Source organism: Manis pentadactyla, chromosome 4 (genome assembly GCF_030020395.1).
Source record: "Manis pentadactyla isolate mManPen7 chromosome 4, mManPen7.hap1, whole genome shotgun sequence".
Lineage (NCBI taxonomy): Eukaryota > Metazoa > Chordata > Mammalia > Pholidota > Manidae > Manis > Manis pentadactyla.
Genome location: NC_080022.1, coordinates 36,536,999 through 36,557,782, shown reverse-complemented (window position 1 = coordinate 36,557,782; position 20,784 = coordinate 36,536,999). Strand labels below are relative to the sequence as shown.

Below are 20,784 nucleotides of genomic sequence, written 5' to 3'. Positions count from 1 at the left end.
TAAGGTCCAGATATTCTGCCTGCATTTAAACCAGCAGGAAGGAGTAAGGGACCAAGAACTGCACTCTCCACCCCTTAAGGAGACTTTCTGGATCTTTCCCATTAAAGCAGACATGGGTATAATATAGGTATAACTTGCTGCCTGTGGTGGTTAATTTTCTGTCAGCTTGACTAGGTCACAGGTGCCTAGACATTTAGTCAAACATTATTCTAGGTTTATCTGTGAGAATGTTTTGGATGCAGTTAACATTTAAATTAGCCAACTAAGCAAAGCAAATCACTCTCCCTAATGTGGGTGGGACTCATCCAGTCAGTTGAAGACCTGACTAGACTAAAAAGGCTGACCCCCCACCCCCAAAGGAGATTCTTTTTGCCTGACTGCTTTCAAACTGGGACATTGGCTTTTTCCTGCCTTCAGACTCAAAACTGAAACATCATCTTTTCCTGGGTTTTGAGACTGCCAGCCTTCAGACTAGAACTATACCATTGGCTCTCCTGGGTCCCCAGCTATCAACTCACCCTGCAGATAGATCTTGGGACCTGCTAGCCTCCATATTAGTGTGAGCCCATTCCTTATAATCAATTTCAGATAGATATAGATAGATGATAGATAGATAGATTAGATAGAGATAGAGATGATAGATAGATAGATAGATTAGATAGAGATGATAGATGATAGATGATAGATAGATAGATAGATAGATAGATAGATAGATAGATAGATAGATAGATAGATAGATATAGATGCTGTTGGTTCTGTTTCTTTTGGAGAATCCTAACACACTGCTCATCTGTAGGGAATGTGATTATCAAACACCCTCTAGAAAACTGCAACTGGTGAGATCAGTGCATCTGCAGCCTTTTGCTGGCAGCATCACCCAATCTGCAAGCAGCTTTATTGCTTAGAAGTTCTCTTAGGGAGAGTGATCTGCTTTGCTTTGAAGAGAATTTAGTTTGGAACTGGCATGGCAACCAAAGAGTTAGAGAAAAAATCCTGGGAAGGAGAGAATACAGGGTGAATACCAACATTTGTGTAAAATAAATCCTACCAAGTGCTTTTTTGATGCACAGGGTTAACACCAGGCAACCTAGTAAAAACAAAAAGGTAACAGAAGGTGAAAGAACTGGGTGAGGACTTCAGCTTTTGCCCACTGCTGGGGAGAGCATTTGACATTGAAGTTTAGCCAAGTTAGCTTCCTGCTAGAATGAAAAACATTCTTCAAATGAATATAGCAGAACCTAGAATCTTGAAATGTATCATTTATAATGTCCAATGTCCAGCAAAAAATAGTAGACAAGTGAAGAAACAGGAAATGTGACTTATAAGTCAGTCAATAAAAACCTCCCTCAAGATGACACAGATGTTAAAATTAGCAGACAAGAATTTTAATACAACCGTTGTTAATAGTTTCAAAGACATAAAGAAAATGTATGCAAATAAAATACCACTACATACTTCCTAAAATAGCTAAAATTTGGTAAACAAAGTATTTGGTCAGCAATATACTTCTAGTTAACTCATGAGCCAAAGAAGAAAATAGTAAGGGAAATTTAAAACATTTTCAACTGATAATAAACTATAACATATAAATGTAACAGGTATAGGTAAATTAGTGGTAGGAGATAAATTTTTGGCTTATAAAAGAACAGAGGGTTAAAATCAATGATCTAAGTTTCTACCTAAGAAGCTAGAGAAAGATGAGCAAATTAAACCCAAAGTAGAAGGAAATAATAAAGATTCAAGTAAAAGGCAATGAAATAGAAAACAATAGAGAAAATCAACAAAGCCAAAAGTTAGTTCTTTAAAAGTATTAATAAAATGGATAGACTCCTAGGAAGACTAATCAAGAATAAGATGGAGAAGCACAAACTATACATATCAGGAATGAAAGGGAGGACGTCACTGCAGGTCCTAGAGACGTCAAAGGATAAAGGGAGGGGATTCTGGGAAGATGATGGCTATGGTGACAGCATAGTTTTTTAATCTTTCCAGAACACCACAAAAAAACTGACACAGTGACAGAGAGTAAAATTTTTAAAGACATGAATAACCTTTACTAATTGGTAACAAAATTTGGTGACTAGGTATCTCCACAACCCCAAAATACAAGCAAGTGGGGAGAAAACACCAGCAGCCACCAGACCTGCATGGGGTCAGCATCTGTGAAGGAGAAAGAAAGAAACAAAGGGATGGCATCTGGTGGAGTAAGAACAGGAGAACCTCAAATAGCCAACAGGTATTCCCTAGAGTCAAAGCAGACCGGTTGAGAATAGGACATTTAACTAGGAGGGATTTGCCGTCTCAAATAGCAGTGGGGACAAAGGGCCCACAGTGAGGACTAAGGGCCTGGGGCAGGTCTGGCTCCCATGAATGTCGAAATCGACCTACTGGGGCTTCCGTCTAGGACCAGGCCCCACATGAGGAGAAATTGCTGGGAGTGGAATCAAAATGTAGTAGGATGAGGATAACAGAGAGGAAGGAAATGGAAGATAGATACCACCATAGAAGAGGGGGCGGCAGGATATCCCAGAAGGCAAGCCAGACAAAACAACAGGAGGAGGAGCTCTGTTATACTAAAAAGCTTTTCTGAACCCTACCTCACTCTATAAATTCAGGAAAAGTAATTCCACAGAAAATGAGTGGTAGAAGAGTATCATGGTCAAATCCCATATAAGGCTATAGAAGAACCATAAGAATAACATTACTACAGACAATGAAACATACCAGAAATGTGACATGAAACAGATCAAAACAACATACTATTTCAAATAAGCTAAAAGACATTATGAACACGAGGATACATGAAAGAACAACATGAATCAGAATTAGAACAAAAACTCAGAAATGAGGTGAACAGAACTCAGGAAAGAACTAGAAATGAAAAAATCATTATACAAATGAAGACTAAACTAGAAAGTGCACAAGAGCAAATAAACATAATAGATAATGCCTTAGAAGGTGACAAGAAATTTTTAGAAATGAAGAAATAGATAAAAAGGATTAGAGAGACATTGACAAACTGAAAAGAGGCAAAAATAATAATAATATTAGTGTCTGAAGGAGAAAACAAAAGCAAAGGAACAGGACAAATAATAAAAACTATTCAAAAAACTTTTCCTGAATAAAGAAGAACCTGAAATTGGATATTCAAAGAGCATACAGCAAAGCTGATAGTATAGTCCCCAAATGCCTAGCACCAAAGCATATTCTAGTAAAATGACTGAACTTAAAAGAAAAAGAAAAAAAATTATTTGGGCATCTAAAATAAACACATACCACTTAGAAAGGAAAAACTCACCTATTAATAGGTAACACTTTTTGCCAAAAGAAAATAAAGTAACATACTTAAGAGACTCAATAAAAAAGGAAAGTATAAACCTAGCAAGACAAGACTTTATAAGTACGAAGGGCACAAACTGTTATCAACATGCAAGATCTCAGAGAATACTGTTGCCAAGTTCCCTTTCTGGAGAATCTACTAGAAAACCAGCTTTAGACAACCAAAATGAGTAGAATGATTTAAGGACTGGAGATAAGTATTAATTATAAGATTACTTGTAGAACTAAAACTGCATAAGGGCTAAGAAGGAGGAATGTGGTATATGATGACTATATCCCCTGAGAATATAGATTTACTTAAAGGTTTTGTAATGAGGTGGAGAATGGGAAATGAATTTGCAAAGTACTTTTAAGAATATTTTCAGTAACCATGGTGGTAGTATTAATATAGTTATTCTGAGTGCTTTGTGTGGGGGACAAAATAAAGTAATTATGGAATATTTAATACTATCATCTTCTGTGTCCTCGAAAACCAGGATTCTTAGTATGGAAGGAACCAGAGAAGAGATTAATTAAAAGCTCTGTCTTGAAATAAAATTTCTCATTTAAAAAACCCAAGACTTCTTGGAGAGATGGCTGATTCCATTCTGAGGCGAAAAGTGTACCGGGTGACCCAGGATATTTTGTCATACCAAATAACAAGAAAGCTATCAAAGGTTACTAGGATCAAAAGGACTCAGAAGCCAACATGATGAGACTCCATGGGCAGCGGGCACTTCAGTTATGGTAACAATTCCAACTGACTGAAACCTATATCAAATATAAACACACAAATCCATAAATTCATAATGATTTTTTTTAATGGCTACATTTGGAGGATATTAGGAATCCAATTTATTACCTTGAAAATTGGTGTGAAAGAATCAAGCATTTATCCTGGTTTTCCTATGTAAACGGTACACTCAGAAACCAAACAGTACATACATAAAGAGGATGTTTCTCTTTATGTAGGTATTTCAACTAATAAATAAAATGAAATGATAGACTTAATGGCACCATTTTGCAATTCACTGAATTAATGAATACAGGCTATAAGCATCAGCACCTGAAAAAAAACACAAGCATAGAGACAATTAGATTTATACACCTCTTATATTCTTGCCAAAGTGATCAAATCTGATTTCTGATCCAACTACCAATATTCAGGAAATGCGGAGAATACAGGAACATTTAGAATTGCACCACACGTACTTAAATCACTGAAATCCAGACTGTGGTAAACTCCTCAAGTCAAAAAGCCCAGATTCTTCAACAAATAAATAGTAAGGAATTAAGAAAGGAATAAAGACACATCAATATTTTTTAATGGACAAGACTAAACTACATTACCTGTGGATATAATTTGGATGATAAAACTAGAAAAGATGTAAAGAAGTAAATATTATAATCAGGAAATGGCAGAGCAAGGGTATTATAATTGGGATGGGGCACATAGACAGGACTTAACAGGGTAGTAGTTACAAAAGTGTTTGTCCCAGAATAACTCATTAAGGCTTATATTTGTTCTGTGCGTTTTCTATATTTGTGCTTTATTTGACAATGAATGGAGTTTTAAAAAGAATAACAAGGGAGTGCTATGAACAGTTTCATGCTTGTAAGTTTAACAACTTAGATGAAACAAATTCTTCGAGAAATACAATTTATTAAAACGAACTGGAAATGAACTTAGAGCTCAGAATAGCCTTATATGTATCAAAGAAATTAAATTGTTACCAAAACTTCCTCCGAAAGAAAACTCCAGGCCCAGATTATTTCACTGATGAATAATACTAGCAATCATACACAGTGCTTTTAGAAAACAGGGGAGGAGGAAACACTTTATAACTCTCTGTAGAAGGCCAGCATAACCCTGATACTAAAACTCTTTTTTAAGTTTATCAGAAAATTAGGGAAAATTGAACACATGAACTATATTTTATTAAATTGAAGGATTATTAATTTTTAGATGCAATAATGCTAACAAAAGTATCTAAGTTTTAGACATATACTAAAATATTTACAGATGAGTTGGTATCATAGTTAGTATATTGGTAGCATATTTATCATATTGTTTCAAAATAATCTTGGTTGGGGGAAGAATAGTTGAAGGAATAAATAACCAGGATTGGCCATGAGTTGATAATTATTGGAGCTGGGTGACAGGTGCATGGGAATTCATTATATTATTTTCTCTACTTTCATATATGCTTGGTTTTATATAATATAAAACAAAAAGTAACTGTAATGACTTAAAGACATTAAATATCTAAAACTTAGGAGGTCAGAAGAGTAACTTAAAGAGAGTAAAACAAAAAATTATTGGACACTAATTAGCTACCAATTAGAAAAACAAAAAATTATTGGACTCCAATTCAGCACCAAGAAGTATCAATTTACTACTTTTGAAGAGATAAATAAGGGAAGAGATTTCAGCTTTTATTTTGCCATTCTGTTATGAACTTTATTATAGGATAACCAAATGGTCCTAGAGGATGTGAAAAAAGGTTTTTGTACAGAATTAAAGAAAAAATAATAGCATTAGAAAATCATCATTTTGTCATAGCTAGTGAAATAACCAACTTATAAAATGGTCATTTAATGGAGAGTAAAACAATTCTGTGAAAAATTGATGGGGAACTTTATGATACAGAATCAGGCTATCACCCCCTAAAAATGGAAGGATGCTGGGACCTGAAATGGGCAGTGGAAGAGAGCTGTCCAAGCAGGAATACCTGTGTTCCTATGTAGGTGAAAAATAAATCTTTATTGTGTTAAATCACTGAAATATGGAGTAATTCTATATAGAAGTTAGCTAATTGTAAAAGCATACCATTTATATATATTAAAACACATAATTATATATATTTTCAATGATACATTCCAAATACATACTGAACACGTATGTGTACACCAGGTCAGGGAGACAAATGAAACTAAGGATAAGGGATAAAAGAAGAAAATAAAACAAAGGGGCCCAGTATCCACTGATGATGAGAGTTCACCATGCTCTGAGGAGCATGGTTTAACTATTAAGGAATAAATAAAAAATAATTTTAAAAGGAGACAGTGGATCTATCCTCTTCAGAGAGAACTCAGGCTGGTTCATTGGTGGTAGTTATCTTCTGCCTTAAAAAGCACAGAATGATTCTGGAAAGGAGGTAATACTGAAGACAGAGCCTACTGGAACCCTCCACCATGGTCACCAGGAGAATTCCCTAAACTGAGAATTTCTCCCAAGTCTGATCTTCACTCTCAGCGCTTGCTGGTAGTGATGATGCAGGAGGCACTTGCCATTCTCCAGACACAGGACCTAGGTCTGTCCACCTCCCCCGTGACACTGCCCCCCACTCTGGGCTGACAGAGGCTGGGCAAAGCACAGTAGCTCATTCTGGGCCTGGGTACCTCCTCCTGCCCACCCTCCATCTCTGCCTGTGATGGGGTGAATAATGCCCCTTCCTCCAAAGATGTTCATGTCCTAATTCCCAGAACCTGTGAACATTTTACCTTCTATGATAAAAGGAACTTTGAAGATACGGTTAAATTAAGGATCTTGATGTGGGGAGATGATCCTGGAATTTTCCAGTAGGCCCAATGTAATCACAAGGATACATTATCACAATATAATCCTTCTAAGAGGAGACAGGAGAGTTAGTGAAGATGGAAGGATGGGAGCAGAGGTCAGAGAAGAGAGAAGATGCTGTGCTGCTGGCTTTGAAGCTGGAGGAAGGGGCTGTGAACCAAGGAACACAAACAACCTCCAGAAACTGGAAAAGGCAAAGAAATGACTAGAGTCTCTAGAAGGAATGCAGGCCTGTCAAGTCCTTGACTTTAAGTTAGCCCAGTGAAATTGATTTCATATTGGTGACCTCCAGAACTGCACGATAATAAATTTGTGTTGCTTTAAGTCATTAAGTTTTGGGTAATTCATTATAGCCTCAATAGGCAACTAGTACGCTGACCCTGCTGGGCAGCATGACCTATTCACCTAGGAGAATAAGGTCTGTGGGTGAGGAGTGGGAATCAGAGAAGACTTCCTGGAAGCCCCTGCAGTCAGACTGACCTAGGATCATATTAAAGTTCATTCAGTACCTACCTGACCTTGAGCAAACGTCTAAGCAACATTATTAATGTGCTGTTTATACGGTTGCTAAGAATTAAATAGAATAGTGTTTTAAATTACCTATTACTAATTGCCCACTTAAAAAAAAAGTCACATCTCCTGGGGGTTTATACACATTCATTTCTCCATTCATTCAATTATTATCACTAGATACCTAGAGGATGCCTGGCATCAGGCATCTCTTACCTAAGCTGCCACTGGGCTTCCAGTCAGTCCAGGGCCCAGCCTCACTGCCTGCATCCTAGGGTGCTCACAGTTACCCACTCACATGGTCTCTCATCCTGGCCAGCACCACCTTTTGTCCTCCCAGGCAGGTGCTGTTTCTGCAGCTGTCATGAGCAGTCTCATCTCTGTCTTTACCCAGCTGTGCTGCCAACCCTGACCTGCAGAGCCCTGCAACTCCTCAGGACCCATCCAGACAGCCTAATCTCAAAGCTCCCACCCCCACCCAACTTCTAGCCTCCAGGTCTGAAATGCCGAACTCTCTGCCCCCCATGATGTCTGGGCCTACTGGCCTTCCCAGAGAAATTGGTCCAGGATTGGTTTTCCTTATGTCTTGTGGTCAAGGTTCATGCACGCTTTACCCAATTTAGGTCCAACGTTCTCTTTCCTCAGAGCATGTAGCTCTTTCTCTAAACACTGAGCTGCCTCTCTAGGGTCAGGTGAGAACCTAAATATTAAAACAGGTGAAACTGCTTTCAGTCTCTGGTCTTGGGTGGGGTTGACTGGGTGGTGTGGGGGACCAATGTGGCCAAGTGTTGGCACTGTGGGCAGGTGAGCGGGCAAGAGATCTGTGGTCTCAGCCTTGGCATTGCCACGGACTTACAGTGGATGACACTGGGCAAGTCTCTGCCCTCTCTCGGCCTGACTCCCTAGCCTGTCTATGCCCTGAAGAGGCTGGTCTGTAAGTCTATAGCTGAGGTTGGAGGCTCTAACCATCTATGCCTGGCAATGATGCAAGATGGCCACAAGAGGGCGGGCAACCTCTTCAGCTCAGAAGTTTGTAGCCCAAACCAACAAGTAAGCTTCAAAAAGGAATACAAGGCTCCCAAGTGAAAAGGTAGTTTATCCAAGGGCACACTGCAAAATGGCAACAGAGCAGGCACTGGAAACGAGTATTTGAATTCCCTGCCTGAGGGGAAGTCAGGAGCCCCAAAATCAGGAGAAGTGATGAGAGGTGGGTAGCACAGTAGGAGAGGGTAAGGACATGCTTTAGAGATTTCAGTCACTTTGAGGGGATGGGAGAAGAGGGACTCTTTAGGGGAGAGCCATGGACTGAATGTACTGCCCAAAAGGATTGTGGGGTTGCAGAATAAGATTCGGGGAGTTTAGAGGAAGTGGAGATGACCACCTTGGCTTCCTTCCCTTCCCCAGCATAGAATGAAAAGTAGACACATCGCAGGAGTTATTTGAGGATTTAGAGAAGGCTCCTTCAACTCAGGAGGGCACAGCAAATAGGAAAGGTCACCTGATATCCATTTCTCTCCTTGTCGCCTTCCAATAATCTAGTTTCAGGGCCTAGGGAAAATAGGAACCAACATATATGGGCAGTTACCAGGGTTTCAAACGGTTAATCTCTAAGAATTCATTCTTTGACGTCAGCCACAGACCTTGTCGCCCACAGCCTGTCCTCCCTGAGCCCTATGTTGGCAGCATCTCTGAATTCCTTCTTTGGTATAATTCACTAGGGCCCTGGGACCCAGGCCCAGAGCCTGTACCCTGCTCCCTCCTCAGGTCCCAGGAGTCTAGGGCTTGCTCTAATGAAGGAAGAAAAGTGCCTTTCCCTCAGTCTTTCCCTGCTCCCAGGATGTGGGCCCTAGGATCAAAGAGCCTCTGTCTTTCCCTGCCCCGCCCCACCATTGTAACCCAGACAAGGGGATTCCTTGTGTTCCATCCAGCCTGACAGGCATCCTTGTGACCAAATGGTGGAAGGTCTGGGGCAGGGTGGGGGAAGGGGAATCACAGGATCACAGGAGAAGACAGTTCTCCACCTTGGAAGTTCTAGTAAACCACCAGAGCTCTGAGACCTCAAGATTTGCTTCCCTGTAGTTCCCATCAGCAAGAGGAGGAGAAGGTTGGGAGCCTCCTCTGGAAATAAAAGGCCTGAGGCCTGGAGTGCAAAGAGAGAAGGTGTGGAGACACAGAGGCTGAATCTTTTGGCAGGCAGATTTGGAGCCAGAATACAAGAATGAGGGCAACCCAGGGACAGGGTAGACAAGGGATTGTGGCAGGGCAGGCTAGACAGACTTAAGAGCCCTGGACAGACTTGGAGGCCCCTGCCAGTTCCCTCCCTAAAAAGCATGGTTTCAGGAGGGCTGGCATCAGACAGGGATGTGGCCACAGTGGATGTGAGATCCCCCTAGGATAAAATGAGAACACCCTGTTTTAAAAGTAAGAACCTTTCTGAAGATAAACACAAACATGTGACAGTGAGAAAGTTCCTTGCCAGGAGGGGTGAAATGTTCCCACTCACAAGATGTAATGGTATGGAGAATAAATGGTATGGTCTCACTCAGCACAAGGGGCTCAGCCACCCTACAGGGACCAGTCTCCACTAAAGGACAGAGGAAATATTAACCCATTCTGGCAGGAAATGACATCACTCTCCAGACAAGAAGGGATGGTTCTGCCAGCCCCAAAGGCTTTTGGGAGGGCCAATCCATGGAGGGCTGGCCCTGAATGTCCATGTCCTTCTGCAATCCTCCATCTTGGCCTTGAGGGGCCAAGGCTCCTAGACGTTGGGTGAGGTAATTACATCCCCATCTCTCATCACTGATCTAGAGTCCTAAATCCCTCCAATCCTTACCTAGTAGATAGGGGAAGGGGAAGAGATAGCATCACACCAGGACCCACAGGTCAAACCTCTAGAGCCAATGTATCTATGGAAATAGCTCTAGGGACCCAATAATTGAAGGATAAAGGCAGAGCTTCCACAGTGACCCAGAGGGATGGTAAGGCCAGGTTTTCATGGTAACTGACTAGAACGTAGCCTCGTCCTTGTCCCAGATTAAGGGAGAATAAATTTTGAGGGAGACCAGGGTCTAGTGATGAAAGAGCAATAGGAGTACAAAGGGTGGAAGAGTTGTTACAAAAAGGTAACATCATCCTGGATATGCCCCCAGTACCAGTGGGCCTCCAAGCCCAGCTTGGCACTCTCATCTTCTGGTGGCTCAGGAGGTCCACCCTGGAGCCCCGCCCCTGGGGGCTTCCACACAGCCCTCAAGCTCCCTAGTCTGGTGGCTGTTAGGTCCACCTCAGGCCTGGCCCTCTCCCCACTGGGTGTAACCTTTGCCCAGTCCCTCTCAGGACAGGGAGCCCCAGGAGGACCCTGCTCATCCAGCTCACTGGGGGCCACTGAGTCCAGGAAGCTGCCGATAGAGATGCTGTCCAGCCGGTCAGTGATGCTGGTGTCTGGCAGGCTCTCCCAGCTGCCTCGCCTTGAGAGGCCAGGGCTCCCGCCTGTCAGGCTATATTGGCTGCTGGTGAGGCTGCTGCAATGGCTGGTCAACGTCCCCCTCTCCTCCAACAGCCAGCGCACCGCCTCAATGCCCTCATTCAAGGTCACCAGCTGCTGCAGGATCTTCACATCGATGGCTCGCAGGTACGTCTAGGGGAGTGGAGAAGGAATCAGTCCCAGTTCTTGGCTGCGGGTTTCCTCAAAGTTTCCAGAGGCCCTACCCTATGGTCCAACTAATTATGCTTCAATTTCAAGAAGCATGGTTTCCTGAATGGTTTAGAGAGTGGGCTTTAGAAGCAGCCCAGATTGCTGTTTAAAATCTCAGTTCTACTATGACCATGGGCAACTTTCTTACCTTCTTCTAAGCCCGAGCTTCCTTGTTTATATAACAGGGCAAAATCACTCACCTCACAGGGTGGCCGTGAGAATTTTGAGATGCTGTTTATTAAAACTCGGCAGTGTCTGGTACAGAGAAGGTCTCAGTAAATGTTAAGTATTAAAATTCGATCCTACTGAGCTTTGAACTCCATAGATAGGATATTAACGATTGAAGTAGTCCAGATTCACCAGTAAGACTTAGAAACAGCCACAAAATAGCCTGACAAGGAGCCAGGTATTAATTGGTTGACTAGACTTTTGCAGGGTCAGAATCCCACTGGCTGGGGTTCAGAGCTTCCCTCCACCACACACCAGCCTGTCTGTCTGTAGTGGGAGTTAAATTGATTTACCAGGTAATCTCTAGGGTCCCTTCTAGCTCAGAGGCACTCAGTTATCTTCCTCCATACAAGTCTAAACCTGTCCCCCAACTGCTCAAGAGACTTTATGGGCTTTAACTACTCTTAGAAAATAAAATCTAAACACTAAAGCAGTTGGCATTCAAAAGCCTGTCATTATACAGCTATTGCCCATCTCTCCAGCTTCAACTCATACTTCCCTGGGAACCCCAGGTCCTGCCACACATAACTTGTTAAATTTCATTTTATTTAGTTTTACTTTTAATCAAAGTAGTGGGTGCAAATAGATTACAGAAGCAAACAATACTGCAAGATTTATTATGAAAAGTAACAGTTCTCTCATCCTGATCCTAAATACCACTTCCCAGAGATAACTACTATTAATTATTTTAGCTGTTTATTGTGGTACTCACCCTCTAATCTCCAAATAACATGTTATTTATTGACTTTTAAGTTTTTATTTTCAAGAGTTTTATATATGTTTTATACTGACCTCCCACATGATAGAAGATTAACTCTTTCATTCCTCTTTCTACAGCTCTGCCATATAGTATCCCTCCTATTCCCTCTATTCCCAAAATATGCTGTAAAATTAGTTAGTGTTTACCCTATTAGGATTTAGAAATGCTGTTGACAGTTGTCACATGGTTTACTATGGTTACTCTCTATTTCTTATACCTTTACGTTTTCCTTAGACATTACTATCATTCCTATATAAATTATAGTATATATCATACACAACATTACTACTATTACTACTAGTACTACTACTGTTTTTCTTAGTTTACTGTATATATAAATATCAGTAAGTCATCCCCAAACTCCCAATTATGTGAATCTCCCTCTCAAGGCTTTTAAACACATCATACGTTCTGTCTATCCCGTCTTCTCAGACACAGCCCTTTAGGAGCCTTCGGATCTGCTCTAATCTGCCCCTGCAGTGCACTGTCCTCCAGGGATCTCCCTTCACTATCATTTTAGGGATTCCCTTTGCTTCTTTCCTGAATTGGATCCTGTTTCCTGGATCCCATGTCATCTTTCTTAACTTACTCCTTCATTTGTGTGGGGGGAGCTTTTCTTCCAATAACTTCCTGTGAAAGTTTGCATAGGAAGTGTTTTTGTTGAAACTTGATGTGTTTTAAAATGTTGCTGTTCTCTCCTCCCACTGTTGATGGTTTGGCTAGGCATAATATTATAGGTTGAAAATAATTTTTCCTCAGGATTTAAGGCATTGTTACATTGTCTTCTAATTCTTCAGTGTTACACTTAAAAAGCCTGATACATTTCTGATTCTTGGTTCTTTTGCATGTGACCATTTTCTCAGTCCTTCTGGAAGTTTTTAAGATCTTCTCTTTGTTCTCAGTGTTCTAAATTATCACAGTAATATGCCATGGTGCGGGCCTATTTTCATCCATTGAACTGACCACTTTTTGGGTGGAAATCCATGTCCTTCAATTCTGGGAATTTAATAATTAAATTGAATAATAATTGAATAATAATTATTAACTATTTCTTTATTATTTCTCCTCCAATATTTTTCTATTCTTTCTGAAGTCCTATTATTTGATAGAGGGGTTCTGGACTGATCCTCTATTTTTTTTTCCTCTTCCATCTCTTTCTATATTTGTTCTGGTTTCTGAAATATTTCAACATTATCAATCCTTCCATTGAGCTTTTCATTTTCTCCTATTATGGTTTTATTTCCAGGAGTTGTTTCTAATTCTCTGAATGTTTTCCTTTCTATAGCTTCTTGTTTCTGTTCATGGCTGCAATGTTATCTCTTATCTCTCTAAGGATATAATTAATGATTTTTATAAGGTCTTATCTCTCTGTATAATCTCCACTTCGTTCAAGTTGCTTTTTTCTCTTTAAGTCTACCTAGTCAGAGAGTCTCATCAGATGTCTTTAGATCTTCAGCTGCTGCTCACACTTCAGAGCGGTCTCTGAAAGGCTGACAGGAAGCTGAATGCATGAGTGAGACTTGCCGCCTCAACCTCACTGAGGGTTATCTGTCTGGGCTGTCTGGCTGGCTAAGGCCTGAAGTTAGTATCTTCTTGTGTTTTTTTTTCCTGGGTTCATCACAGTCACCACATTATACTATCTAGAGAGTATAATGCAAGCAAAGCTGCCAATATTCTGAGAAGCCAAGGAGGGAAAAGCCTGGGAGAGGTATTTCATAATATTTAGTACATTTTTATTAAATCTTCTTGCCCTCAGCTTTACTTGGTGTCTCCCAGTCTGGAGCCTCTGGTTCTTTTGTTTGTTTGTTTGTTTTTAATATATATACCACTGGATATTATGTTTACTGAATTATTCAGGAAATAATTGCTTAACAGTGAGAGAGTTTAACTTTTTAACATTTACAGTGATAGACCAGAATAAGACCAAGTATTTGTACATTGAGAAAAATACAGGCACAGGAATTAAACAGACCTGGGTTCAAATTGCAGTTTTGCCATATGAAGTTGAAATTTTTTTCCCTTTTAAACTCTCATTTATTCATTGTAAAATGAGGATAATATCCAATTTAATGATTTATTTTAAGAAATGGGAGGAACATACTAACATGCATAGCATATTGCCTGACAAGTATTAGTTAATCAATAAGTGATATAGCTCTTTGGTTTTATATATTACTATGATTAACTTACTTATTATGGCATAGGCACAGAACAAAATTTGGTACCTGAAGTTATTTATGTTTTGGGGAGAATATCACAACTCTAATTCAATTAAACAAATCATTATTGCATACCTGGATCTTTTAATAATTACAAAGATAATGTCTCCATTAACTGTCCTTGCTTAACAGAAGCTTGCAGTTTCTTTTTTTATTGATGTATAATTGATATACAATATTACATTTAATTTCAGTTGTACAACAGTGTTTTGACATTTATATACATTACAAAATGCTCACCACAGTAAGTGTAGTTACCTTCTGTCACCATACAAAATTACTACAATATTACTGACTACATTCCTTATGCTGTACTTTTCATCCCTGTGATCAATTTATTTTATAATCGAAAGTTAGTACCTATGTATCCCCTTCACCTATTTTGCCCATCCCCTCACCACTCCTCTATGGCAACTTCCCATTTGGTCTCTGTATTTATGAGTCTATTTCTGTTTTGTTTTTTTATTTGTTTTATTTTTTTACATTCCACATATAAGTGAAAGTATATGCTATTTGCCTTTCTATGTCTGATTTATTTCACTTAGCATAATACTCTCTAGGTCCATCCATGCTGTGGCAAATGATAAGATTTCATTTTTCATGGCTGAATAATATTCCATAGTAGATATGTACCAGTACCACATCTTCCTTATCCATTCATCTACCAGTGGACATTTACATTGCTTCCATGCCTCGGCTATTGTGAATAATGCTGCAGTGAACACAGGAGTGCATACATCTTTTCAAATGAGCAACTTTGTTTTCTTTGGGTAAATACCTAGAAGTGGAATTACTGATTCATATGGCATTTCTATTTTCAATTTTTTGAGGAATCTCCATCATGGCTGCACCAATTTACATTCTCACCAGTAGTGTACAAGGGTTCCCTCTTCTTCACGTCCTTGCCAACACGTATTATTTCTTGTGTTTTTGATACTGGCCATTCTGACTGGTATGAAGTAATATCTCATTGTAGTTTGGACAGCATCTCCCTGATGATTAGTGACGTGCAGCATCTCTTCATGTGTCTGTTGGCCATCTGAATGTCTAGAAGCTTGCAATTTCATTATGGAGATATTGACATAAAGAACCAAAATACCACAGACTATAAAGGACTATTGATGACATATGATAAAAGAGATTATCTTTGGTTGTTTCATACTGGGGACAAGTATATCAACAGTGAAATGAACAGTCCGAGTCCATGACCCAACTAAATGTATTAAGCAAAACTTCTAATACTAAAAATGCTTTTCCTGCTGCTTTCCCCTCCTTCCTTCACTCCCTTCCCTATGCTCCCTTTGATATGTTCTATTCTTTCCAAAACTTGTATCTCTAGTCTTCTGCTAGGGTAAAGGAGTGGCTGGCACCTGGTTGCCCAATTAGGGAAGGGATCTTAAGAGTATGATTCTTAAACAGATATTCACCAGCCCTTTAGTTTTCAGCTCCACTTGCACCTCCCACTTCTAGAAACATCTGGTGCTTCCAATTTCTGAGACCTTTGAGGGTTTCACAGTGCAAAATGCACTGTTGGCTTGGAATTCAACTTTTTTCAGGTTTACTAAGTTAATTATCACTCTTCCTTCTGCTTTTCAGCTTCCAAAATTTTGTTCCTATCATCTTTTCTCCTATTCTTGTTGTTATAGTTGCTTCATGGCTTTTAAAGTAATCCTACTTTTAGTGGAGTTTCAGGAGGCAGTGGAGGTAAATGCATCTGTTCAATATGCCATCTTGAACTGCAATTCCATCTGACTTTATTCATTCTTCAAGGCCCAGCTCAAATGCCACCTCCTCTAGGAAATCTTCCCTGCCCTTCCTTAAGATAGAATTAACCCACTCAGTCGTGGAACAATACTGAGTATTTCTTATAGGCATGGCATTGTATTAGGTAAAGGAAGAAAAGACACCATTTCTTAACTTCAGAGAGCTCACAGTCTATGGTTAAGATAAGCCAATGAGGCAAGCACTTAAAATTCAGTGTGGCAAATGCTAGCGGAAACGATTGTTGCACAAAGAGCCATGGGTACGTGGAGGGCCACAACCTAACCAGGGGAGGTGAGGAAATGCTTCCTAGAATAAGGGACATGGGCTGAAAGGTGAAGGTTAAGGACTTAGCCAGACAAAGCAGTGGAAAGAGGTATTCCAACCAGAGGAAACAGCATGTGTCCCCTCTAATTCAAAGTGGCCTTTCCAGAGCACAAATCTGACCATGTTATTCTATAATGAAGATTCTTCCAGGAAGCCCTCCAACAGCATTCATCATCCTGTACTTATTAGAGTTATTAGTCTGTCTCCTTCCTTCCCTAACCCAGGCTGTGAGCTCCCTGGGAGAAGGTCCTACCCAGTTCATTTATGGTGCTAAGTCTAGGACTGGGCAGGTCAGATTAAGTTTTGTGATTCTCTTGCCTTTACTATTCTTGGCCCATCTGGTGGCCTCCAGGATTCAGGGGGTTGGGTTTTATTGTGTTGATGGAAAACGAATCTGAGGACCAGATTTTACAGTCTTGTGACAGCAGGATTCCCTGACTGTGACAATATTGCTCCCCAGAATAGAAGATAGCAAGGCTTTCTTGCCAGAAAAAGAAACACTCATTTCACACCATCTCCTTGGAAAAAGAGGGGATAAACAACTCAGGAGAGATGCAGCCTCAGAGGCCACACCAACCTAATTCTCTTCCCAGGGGAATTCAGGTTCCCCACTCCTCCCCTTAACACATACATAGCAGACTCTGTCTGGCCCTGGGGTCACAAGACAGGCTCCTTCATCACTCAGTCCAATTCAGGCCCTGGGGTAAAGCCTCGAGACCCCAGTCCTAGCTCCCTGGTAGTGGATTGAGATTCTCAGACTATTTGTACTAGGAAGGCTCTTAGAGATCATCTGGCCCCCCCAATCTCCTATCCCCTCACCCTCCAAGAGGCAGAGAAACTGAGGCTGAGAGAGAATCAGGACCCTGCTCAAGACCACAAAATGATACAGGAGCAGAGTCAGGATTTGTACCCATGTCTTCTCCCTCCTTGCCTAAGGCTTTTCCCCAAATTTCTCTGTGGGGGTGGGTTGTCCTAGCAACAGTTCTTGGGGCAGAAGGATTAAGTAGGGGAGGTTGCCCTTGTTCCCCTTTCCCACAGATCCCAGAGTCTGGTTCACTCAATCTTTCAGTAGGGGAGGGAAGCAGGAGGGAAGAGGCCTAGAGAAAGCGATGACCTTAGCCTCAAGGGCAGGCCTGCCCCTGCCCTGCAGGAGAGGTGGAAGAGGGACAGCTGAAGGGCATTGCTTGGAGGGCTTGCACTAGTTCTGCCACAAGTAGCTCCAAGGGAAACCCCCTGCCAGGCCACTGTCCTCCCTGGGTACAACCCAGTAGGCAGGCAGAGTGCATAAGGACATCAATGACACTGGCTGAGGAGGGAGAAAGGAATGGGGTAAGGGTCCATGGTGCACATCAGGAGCCTCTAACTCTTCTTGCTCCCAGAAGGCTCTCTCCCTCATGTCTTCATTGGCAGCCTGTGGCCCCAGGCCAGGCTGGGTCAAGTATGCAGAGAAGGTAAATGCACCCCCTTAAAATTTGCAAACGGGTAATCTCCACCAAAGGCAGAAGAGGTAAAGCCAGGGAGACCAGGTGTGGCTCCTCCTCTGGACCCCAAGGAAGCCCTCAATACCTGCAAGTTTGTTTCATCTGTGTGACGGGGAAAATGATGACTGCTTTTCTACTTAATGACATAAACTGTGTTTAAAATGTCTGGCACAAAGCAGGTCTCAATGGTAAAGAGGTAAAGTATAGGAAGATCATCTGGATTCAAAGCCTGGCTCTGCTTTTTACTTTTTGTGTAAACGTGGGCAGCTACTTACCTCTCTGTGCCTCAGTTTCTTCACCTATAAAACATCACTTAACTAATAGGGTTGTGTGAGGATCAAAACAGTATTTTGTAAAGTGCTCAGCGTGATGCCTGGCACATACACTTGGTGAAAGTTTCTAAAGCAGGGCACTCTAGATAGGTTCTTTCTAGGACTTGAACTACAGTTTGTACAGTGAGGCAAAGCCAGGCCCCTCCCTTAGGTGGGCAAAGCCACAGCCCTGCTCTGGAGAATTTGGCGTTCACCTCCAACCTTCAAGGCCAAGTGCACATAAGGCATTCAAATCATCCCAGCATGGAGCCTTCCCTGATGGCCCTGCCCACAGGCTCTCCTTCCAGCCACTCCTGCTGCCTGGAAGTTCCCAGGACCTAATCCCCCACCCCCACCCCGTCTCTCACAGCTCAGCCTGGTACAGGAGATGGACACACAATGGGGCTCCAGGAAGACCTGTTAGCTGACACATTCACTGTGGTCTTCTGGTTCCAAGCCAGAGAAAATTCCTCAGTTTCCCAGAACTGGCTGCAAAGTGGTGACAGGTGCAAATCACCCCCTTCACCAGAACCAGGGCCCTAGGGAGCCTGGGGACACCAACTGCCCTTTTGGCTCTGAATCGTGATGAGCAGCAACATGAAAGGGGAAGCGTGCCTGTTTCCTCTTCTCCCATGTAAGTACATAGAAGAGCCAAATAGTAACCTGGTGGGTGGCTGGGAGGAGGCTGAGTGGGAGGCTGTGGGACTAGTACAGATGGGGTGGCTGCTACTCTGTGTCTGTTAAGGTTCTAGGAACTTTCAAATACTTCAGGTGAGGGTGAGGTAGGCTGTTGTTAGTGGCCCTGTCCAGACAGTTTTCACCCAGATCTCTTCTGTCTGAATCCTAGCATGAATACTGGGACCTCAGAGAAACAAACCCAGGGCCCAGTTTGCAGGACGAAAAACGAGTTGCCTTATCATGGTGGCCCCACGGTGAGGGGTGGGAGGGAGATTTGTGCTGTGCCAGGTTCTCAGTGCTTCCCAGTCCTCACTCCTCCCCTCCCAATCATTTGGCAGGAAAAACTTCCAAGAGTCGGTGCCTCCCACCTCAAGTACTCAGGACCCACTAAGACCCCTCTCACCCTGGGCCAGGGGTGGGGGTGGGGAGGATTAATGGAGCCCAGGGTTTAAGGTTTGGTCTGGGTGGGATCCTGACCATCCCTCCTCACCAGCCCAACTCTGGGGGTGTGAGTCCCTCCCTTCTGGCCGACCGACACTGGGGTCTCGTTCCCCGCCAGCCCACGGAGCCCACACTCACCAGCTCCATCCTCAGCGCCATGATCTTGTCCCCCAGGCCGTGGCCCGTGCTGGGAGCCCCCGAGAGCAGCAGGGAGCCAGAGGTTCCCGGCTCCCACTCGCCTCGTAGCCCGCGGAGCAGCCCTTCAGGGGTCTTCCTGCCCACCTTGCCCTCCACGTCTCGCAGGTCAGGCGTCGGGGACTCCGGAGTCCCCTCCATGCGGGCCTACGCCTGAACAGGGCTGCGCGAGCGGACGCCGGGGTCTGGTTCCCGGGTCCTCCCGTCTCCGCCGGTAGTGCGGAGCTGAACCGGCGGGTCCCCGCTCGCGCCGCGCGGGGGTGGGAGGAGGGCGCCGTAACGCTCAGAGAAGCCGCGCACAGCCGCGGGTGTGTCGGAGTGCGGCGCGCACACCCTCTCGCCCTGAGATGGGTGCCGCTGGGCGACCCTGGGTTTGTACCTGAAGGAGCACTCGGGAGCTAGGCGCCTTCTCTCCACCCTGGCACTGAATGGAGCCCGGTGCACAGCCGGCGCCTAGTAACTGTTTGCTACATGAAGGCTAAACATCTTCAGTTAGGGATGTGGGAGTTTAAGGAACCGTGGTTAACAGCGGCAGAGGGTTTTGGAAGGCCTTCTGGAGTAGAAGTACCTCACACTCTGCACTTTCCTTCTTCAATTGGACCTGTATATTTCTCTATTTTTAGTTCATCTAATGGTTACCTGTGTAATTTTAAGTAATGTATTTTCCCTTAGTTTCTCTTGATCCACAGGAGGGTTTTAAATCATCAACTGACAAAACAAGATTTGCTGGGTCTAAAACAGTGGTTAGAATTTAGCTTGCCACTGACACACACTCACATACACCCCCAGAAGTAGTCACAGAATTTAGACTAAAGAAGTAATAGTAAAGTTTTTCTGGCCAGTGAAGAACAACTAGTATTGAAGCCGCAGAGATCCACGTGGGCCAGATCTTGCTTGATCCTGAAGAACCACGTTGCTTAAGCTTGACTGTGCTTATGAATTATCTGCAAGTCTTGTTAAAATGCAGATTATGATTGTGTAAATCTGGGGTGGACCTGACATTCTACATTTCTAACAGGGTCCAGGTGATGATCATGCTGCTGGTCAGGAGACCACATTTTGAGTAACACGTTTAGAGAAGATGGTTCTATAGTGCTTGAACCAATATTTTACAGACAATAAGGAGCCATGAAAAACTATTTTTGTTTTGGCTTGATTTTGATTTTATATCCAAGTAAGTCCAGCCCATGGTTATAGAAGGATTTATAAATGAAAAGACAGTTATCCCAGTTCTATCCTTTCTCACCTCTAGTCCCACTCCCCAGAGGAAATCACTTTTAG

At 42.5% G+C, this 20,784-nt stretch overlaps 1 protein-coding gene across 1 annotated transcript; it reads right to left on the bottom strand.

Moving 5' to 3' along the window:
* Window positions 1–4,117: 4,117 nt before the first annotated feature.
* On the bottom strand, window positions 4,118–19,767 carry LURAP1 (leucine rich adaptor protein 1). The gene is made up of 2 exons (XM_036893025.2): window positions 19,447–19,767; window positions 4,118–11,045 (listed from the first exon to the last, which is right to left on the bottom strand). Exons 1-2 carry the CDS (start codon window positions 19,642–19,644, stop codon window positions 10,524–10,526), a joined length of 720 nt encoding a protein of 239 aa, XP_036748920.1. The 5' UTR covers window positions 19,645–19,767; the 3' UTR covers window positions 4,118–10,523.
* Window positions 19,768–20,784: the final 1,017 nt, after the last annotated feature.

Coding starts and splice junctions, on each gene's coding strand:
- LURAP1 (XM_036893025.2), bottom strand. CDS start 19,644: ATGGAGGGGACTCCGGAGTCCCCGACGCCTGACCTGCGAGACGTGGAG. Junction 11,046..19,446: donor TGGCGCTGAGGATGGAGCTG/GTGAGTGTGGGC, acceptor CCACTCCCCTAG/ACGTACCTGCGAGCCATCGA.